We start from the raw sequence: 7614 nt of genomic DNA, 5'->3' as shown, positions 1-7614 counted from the left end.
TTCATTACCACACCAAGAAAAGCCACCAGATCCACATGGGCCACACCTGCAGCCGAAGTTTATTTAGTTTGATCAAGTTTTGGTTAATTATCTGCTGGTTTAGGTTGAAATCAGGGAGTGTTGAGTCTCTATTTGGTTTTTATTGACTGGAAATCAGAAACTGGGAGATTTTATTACACAGTGAAATATTTTGAGCGAATGTATCATCAGGTCAATACTAACTGTCACCAGTAGGGGGAGCATGTGGGTCCTGGCAGATGGCTCACTCACCAACAGAGCATTCTGGGATATGTAGTACTGAATGGTTTGTTTCCCAGTGATCCAGCTCTAGCTGACATGTTGAATGTTCTCATGGACCAAATGTGACCCACTGCCTGAGTCTGAAGCCTCTGCTGGAAGGATCCAGTTGGACCTGATTGGATTCTGTTCCGACTCGGTTTGATTCTCTGTCTGCAGAGTCTCAGAGCTGCTGCTGTTAGTGGACTGACTGCAGCTCATTAGTACGAATCATTGTTCCTCTTTGTGAAGGAAATGACAACAAGCTGTACTGAAAGTAATAGAAATAAAAAAGAAACATTGTTTTATTTTCTTTATAATCAGATCCTACAGCTAAACCATGACTCACTTTAGTTCTTAGTGTTACAAAGTGAATCAGTTCAAAATTGATTAAATGTTCATTTCTATCTAAAGTTTGTAAAACTACTTCCTTCTATCTGTGGTTTTTCTGTCAGTTTCTAAAGAACATAAATGTGACGACAGCAGAGTTACAGAATACATGCTGGGTGTTGGTGTGAAGCTGTTTTTATCCTTTATTTCAGCCACAAACAGGAAACATCATCAGTGTTTTCAGATCAGCAGCAGAGAAAAGTCTCTCAGTTCAGCAGCTGATAGACGGACAGGAGATGTTGGTTCTGGTTCTGGTTCTGGTCGTTCTTCAGTTTGAAGGTAAAAAATCTGTTTTCTTTCACATGAAGATGAGAAAAATTAAAGCAAACTTTGGTTCACTGTCATTTTCATGGAGACATTAATGTAAAGTATCTGCAAAGTAAACATGTCCTGCATGAGTGAAAAATAAATGCTGACAGAATTAACTTTTTTGTCCTCAAGACTGAACAATGTAAAAGTAATTCAACACCATGAAAAGAGACGACTAACACATTTATAATTTTACCTTCATGACTGTTTGTGAAGAATGAAATGTGTAAAACTTTAATGTGTCTTTGTTTCTGCTGCAGGAACCAGAGGAGGAGAACCTCATCTCTATCACAGAGAAGGAGAAAATGTTGTTCTACCTTGTAACAGTCCTTCATCGTCTTACCCATGCTCCATTGTTAACTGGCTTTACAGCAGAGATACAAGCACAACTCACACAGAGGTTAAAAATGGAAAAGTTGTTCAGAGTTCACCTCGAGCTTCCAGGTTAAATATGGACAGCAGCTGCTCTCTGACCATCAACAACATCACTGCTGATGATGCTGGACGCTACATCTGTAGACCTGGATCAGTATCTGATGCCTCAGTAGATGGTGATGTGTATCTGAATGTTTTATCCAGTGAGTATTTAGACCTGAATGATTTAACTCTCAGTCTCTTTCCTTCTGATCTACTTGGTGAAATGTTGGACAGATGTTTCTGACATCATCAGTTCTGATTTCCTTTTTCTCTGAACCTTGAACTTCTTTGGACTTTAACATGAGGGAACCTCTCAGTGACCAGATGCAGTCAGAAGGTCACATGTTGTTCAGTCAGAGAGAAACGATCATTTATTTAGATTCAGGCAAACATTACCCATCAGTCCACGGAGAAGGAGGAAATGAAGCTTGCAGTGAAGTTTTAAAATTTATTTTTCTCCTCCAACCTCTGCTGTGTTTCTGCTACTTCCTGTCTGATCTGGGGGCGGGGCCAAGCTGTGATGTCATCAGGAAGTTGCTCATCAGAGTGAACGTTGTGCTGAGGATGTTTAGATTTAATGAGTTTATCTTGTTTTGTTCAATATTTGATCACATCGCTGAATAATCAACTTTCTAGATAACTTGTTTTCTTCCTGATGAAAACCTGTAATAATGTAGATCAATAATCAAGTAAAATGGAGAAAACATTTTAAAAAAATTATTTATTTCATATACATTCTGCAGCCTAAGACTTTATATCAGAGTTCTCACCTTTGAGAACCTTAATAAAGTTCTCAAACTTTAAGGTTGTAAATTGAGAAAACTGTTTTATTTTCTCCTTTAGTTTCAGATTCTGATCCAACAAAGGAAGATTTTACATTACAATGTTCTCTGTGGAAATACGGAGGATTGGATTCTTGTCCAGAGAAAGTTTCCACTGGTTGGATGAGACAGGAACTGAACTGACTGGTAAAACTGATGATCGCAGCTCAAGACAAAGATGTTATTCCTCTCTAACTGTGAAGCATCAGAGCGACAAGAACAGAAGATTCACCTGCCAGTTAGTTGAAGGAAACAAAGTGAAGGTTGAAGCTCAATACATACCACCTGTGTTTAAAGGTACAAAGTATTTTATTTACAGAATAAATGAGATAAACAGCAGGAATTACTAGATTATTATGATTATTTATATTTTATATAAGTTATATGTGGTCATAATTTTTTTGTAGACAGCTTAAGTATATTTCAAAACAATGTTTCTATCTGAAATAAAACTTGCTTTACTTCCTCTGAGAAAAAAGTTTAGAACTTTTTATTTATCTGCTGCAGCTTAAGATCAGTGAAACATCCTTCATGAAACAAAACAATTTACAGATACTGAGTGTGATTTATCAGAATAACAATAATATGAATGTGATTCATATTCTGTTGTCACTCTATTGACTGATAACTGAATAATTAAGCTTGAATTATATAATAATAATGTGTTAATAGTTTTAAAAGTAAATCAGATCCACTGAACTGATCAGTGAACCGTCTGAATGTTTATGTGGAACAAAGTGACCAGAGCAGCGTTCTGTAGGGAACCTTTAAAAAGTGACACCAAAACAAAGCAGCGACTTTTAGAGGCTGATAGAGGTGAAAAGATGGAAAGAAGGAAGTGAAACAAACAGGAAGAGACAGATAAGTGTGTTAAACAGAGAAATGCTGGTCAGTTTCCAGGTTAGATAATAAACTGAGTTTTAACACAGAGACACTAAATCATCCAGTTCTTCAGGAGAAACTGAAGTTTAAATGCAAATAAAAAACTTTAAATCTAATGAGCTTCTATGGGATTCAGAAGTTACAACATTGTTAGATTTGTTACCTTTTGAATATATTTATATTTATTTTAGCTACTAACTAAACAATATTACATATCAAATTGCTTTTCCTCTTATTTGACTGGCAGAGAGAAAATAAACAAGTCGATTTCTGAAGTTTTCTATAAAACTGAATGTTTGATCTAAGAATGTTGATCAAAATGATTATTTCTGTAAATGTGTGAGCAGAAACTCAACCATCAGTGGGAAACAACAATAATATGTTCAGATCTGTAGAAAAACCTTAAAGGCTGATAACAGGAACAAGAAATGATCAAAGTGGGAATAAAAACCACTTAGAAAAATGTTTGACTTCAATGTTGACCAGTAATATATTATTTTATTAAAATATTGTTGTAAAATATGCTTTTAATCTTTTTAGAGATTATATATTTCCAGTCAATACAATCAGAACCACAGAGACTGAAACTGTATTATTAATAACTAACAAGAGTAAAATATTTCTCTGAATGTTTTTTCCAGTCCATCTCTACCACAGAGCTGGAGATGAAGCTGTTCTGCCCTGTAACAGACCTTCATCATCCGACTCATGTTCCTCTGTTGACTGGAATTATGAGACAAATGGATACATGGATAAACAGGAAGTTCATAGAGGAATCGTTCAGAGTTCACCTCGTTCTGCCAGGATGAGTTTGGACAGAAACTGTTCTCTGATCATCAACAACATCAATGCTGATGATGCTGGACGGTACAGCTGCAGTTATAACACAGATGTGTATCTAAATCTGCTGATCAGTGAGTATTTAAACTAATGACTCTCTACCTGCTGATTTCAGTTTTTCTTAACCCTAAAATCTCTGTTTGGATCTGAATGTTTAGATCATGATGTGTTTTTATCTGAGTTCAGTCAGAACTGGATCTGGATCTGTCTGGTTTTAGAGACTAAACTAACCTGATCAGTTCTCTCATGATGTTTTCATGTTGTAGTGGTAAACGGCCATGTCCAGTGGCTCCTGTTCAGAGTTAGTGCCAGTTGTTGGTCTGCAATGTTTCAACACAACAGCTGCTGTTCATAACCATAAAAATAAAACTTAATTTAGTTTGTTTTCTGTTGCTTGAAAAAGCCATTAAACATGAATTGTTATTGTCTGAATTTCTTTCAGTCTCTTCATCTCCACCAGATCCTGATCCAACAGTGAATAACTTCACATTAGCCTGTTCTCTGTGGAGATTCAGTTCTTCAGGTTCTTGTCTAGTTAAAAGTCTCTTCTGGTTGGATGAGACAGGAAGTGAACTGACTGGTGAAGGTGATGGATATAAATCAGGAGGACAGTTTGGTTGTGTTTCTCGTCTCACTGTGAATCTTCAGAGCAGCAGAAGATTCACCTGCCAGTTTGTTGAAGGAAACAAAGTGAAGATAGAAGCTCACTACCAACATGAAGGTATGATGTCTGATTTTTATGAAGAAGTTAAAATGTTGCAATGAAACTTTCCACACCTCAGTTTTTATCTCCAGTTTTCTTCTCCATCATGGTGGTTCAGGTTCTCCTGGTTCTGAATGTGGATCCAAAGTCTCAGACTCTCAGATTGATGTTCAGTCCACCATCATGTTGAAACTATTTCCTTCCTAAACCAGATGAAAATGATCCAATCAGGTTGCTGCTCCGTCTCCTCCTCAGGCCCCCCCGCCTCTTCTCCTCTGAGCTTCATCATGTTGACTCTGAAGATCACAGGACTGATCCTGATGGTTGGACTCACTGTTGGTATCATCAGAACCAGAGGTGAGGAAACTCAGCTACCATGGAGACAATTTACACACTTTAATCACTTTATTCTGTTTTTCACTGCAGGAAGAAAAAAGCCTCAGAAAGACATTAAAGTAAGAGAAACAATCATGATGAATACATTCATAGACCTTTTATATGTAGATTATAAATGACAAACATTTTCCCTCAGACTTGAAGTTTCCAGTTTGTAACATTATTGCTTTTTAGCTTTTTAGAAGATTTATTGATCTTAATGTTTAATACTGTACTTTTTAATATTAGTAATAAATAGATCAGCTGTTTTCTGTGTTATCCTTTATAATTATTTGATATTTATCTTTAAATATTAATTTTGTGTCTTTTATCCAGTCAATATGTTTTTTTCTCTCAGGTTCGTTTTGCTGCTGATGACGACACAGTGGATTATGAAAATGATGGAGAACGTTCTGCTGCCGCCGCACTGCACTGAGCTTCATCACATCCACTGCAGTTTATAGAAAACAATCTTTTATTTTATTTATATCCCAGTTCAAAATAATCTCTTGTGTTGCCTTAACTTCTCGGTAGCATTTTTAACTGTTCAATTCAGTTTTTTTAATACGTATGAAAACCATCATAAATATGATAAAAAGCTGTTTGTAAAGACTAAAAACAGTTTGAGATGAAAAACCTATAAAATATGAAAATATGTTACTTATTTCTGTTTAGTGTAAATAGAAGCTTTGATACACATTTTGTTTTATTGCCAAGAAATCATGTTATTAAAAGGAAGTGATGTGGAGCATCAGAGATTTACTGATCTCTCATTGGTCGATGTGCAGAAAGTGGGAGGAGAGAAGAGAGGAAACAGGAAGTAAAATATGGAGATTAGTTGATTAAAAATTTGATAACTTTTCTTTAACAAACTTTATTGATTACATGTATAATCCATTATAGCTCAATAAAAATATTTCCCATTTTAGATGCAATTTTATCAACAAGTAGACCATAAAGCATAAACTTGAATTTAAAAAGTAGATTCAATAATAGAGAAACATTTTCCATGTGCATGTATGAATAAATATGAGAAAGAGAAACTTTAGAAGAATGAAACATTTAATTAAGGAAATTATTAATATATATTTGGTTTAGTTTTCATTAATTTCAAACTGAAATTCAGGAATTAATCAGAAATTCATCTTATTTACTGAATATAAAAGCTTTAATCATTTTCACTGTCAAAGAGGGAAACTTGATTTCCTTGGACTGGACCCAGCTCCACTTATCATCCAAAGGTCTGAATGAACTTAAAGCTAAATAAATGTTCAACATCTTCCATCTCATTTTCACTAAATATGCTGCAGATCAAAACTCCTTTAAACTTCAACATGATTTATTATTTAGTTAATTAGAACTGATTCAGAACATTTAATTGTAAATCTTTCACCCATGGAAAGAAAGGATAAGATAAATATTCCTGCCTTATTTTAACAATGAGCTGTAATATAATTTCTTTGTTTCTGACTTGGAAAATCTTGTTTATTAAAATAATTCTGATAAATTTATTTGTGACATTTTTGCATCAGTAAATGTTTGTTTCAATCCAGGAGTAATTTATGATTTCATCAGATTTTCTTCCACTGATTTTCAGTTAAGTTTGTTAGCGTCTTCTTGATATTTTAAACTTTAAACTCAAAATTCTTCCTACAGATTTTAACTCTCCATCATTATTTGTTGCATTAGCATCCATTAGCAGTCAAACCCTGAGTGTAGTGAGGCTGACCTAGCCTAGCTAACAGGAAGTGACCTAACTCATGTTTCCATGATTGAAGCTGGTGAAGTTGAGCGTAATGCAGAGAGACGAGTCAATTCTCAGAGTTTCATCTGGGAAGGTGAAGTTCTTTGGAGGAAGTTTTACATTCTCCTCTTCAGCATCACATCAGGCCTGTGTAACATGGTTCAGGTTAAATCCTGCTAAAATGCACCATCTGCTGGTAAAAAGTTGTATTGCATTCACCTTATAAAGAGCGGGGTATTATGGGTAATCCTCAAAGGCGTGAGGATCACTGCCGAGGTAACTTGTCTCTGCTATGTGATAAAGAAATATTATTTATTCATCTTATAGAATGTTTATGGTTTTCGTTTTTGCATATTATTTAAATATGTTTAATCCAGGTCCCGGTAGTTCTGCTATTATATCGTTTTTGTCATGTTTTAGGATGTTTAGTGCGTGAGAAAGTTTGGTGATAATTTCCCACGCTGGAACATTTTGGCTCCTCCTTTCAGGAGCTTGTTTGATCCCAGACCTCACCTCGATGGCCATTGTGTGAAATGCAGGGATGTTTTACCAAATCTCTTGTAGCAGATGGTTAACATGAGGCTGAGTTTTATATAAACAGTTTTATATAAAGATACGGTTCATTTATGTTTTTGCATTGTTCTAAAATGCAAGGTTATATAAACTAAAACATAAAAATGGCATCCAGTAAATAAAATGTCAGCATTTTATTTAATTTTTCAGAGCATTTTAATTAATTGCTTTATTTTCTCTGAAAAGTCACTCACTGGTTCTTTCTTTATTGTAAACAAAATCCACTGTGATCACTGTCATTTTCAATAATTTTATTGTGGTTACTGTATTATGGGTAATCCTCA

The 7614-nt window shown here is 35.0% G+C and overlaps 2 protein-coding genes across 4 annotated transcripts in view; both read left to right on the top strand.

The window, feature by feature from the left end:
• LOC106935873 (uncharacterized) overlaps positions 1-6021 on the top strand; it is a 12240-nt gene extending 6219 nt beyond the window's left edge. Inside the window, exons 5-10 of one of the 3 annotated variants that reach the window (XM_015016578.1) lie at positions 2236-2510; positions 3737-4009; positions 4378-4656; positions 4894-4995; positions 5065-5093; positions 5372-6021. In XM_015016578.1, coding sequence (XP_014872064.1) covers positions 2276-2510; positions 3737-4009; positions 4378-4656; positions 4894-4995; positions 5065-5093; positions 5372-5449 — 996 coding nt within the window. In that variant the 5' untranslated portion in view covers positions 2236-2275 and the 3' untranslated portion in view covers positions 5450-6021. Of the gene's footprint in view, positions 1-2235; positions 2511-3736; positions 4010-4377; positions 4657-4893; positions 4996-5061; positions 5094-5371 lie in introns of all 3 variants that reach the window. The other 2 variants (XM_015016577.1, XM_015016579.1) reach the window with 2 other exon arrangements.
• The window catches only part of LOC106935870 (uncharacterized), a 33950-nt gene that overhangs the window by 13971 nt on the left and 12365 nt on the right, over positions 1-7614 (top strand). The gene's annotated exons all lie outside the window — the stretch shown is intronic.

This window comes from Poecilia latipinna, unplaced genomic scaffold (genome assembly GCF_001443285.1).
Source record: "Poecilia latipinna isolate Pla-1442-1.1 unplaced genomic scaffold, P_latipinna-1.0 Scaffold2038, whole genome shotgun sequence".
Taxonomy (NCBI): domain Eukaryota; kingdom Metazoa; phylum Chordata; class Actinopteri; order Cyprinodontiformes; family Poeciliidae; genus Poecilia; species Poecilia latipinna.
The sequence above is the reverse complement of the archived record's forward strand: the minus strand, read 5'-3'. Positions and strand labels throughout refer to the sequence as shown.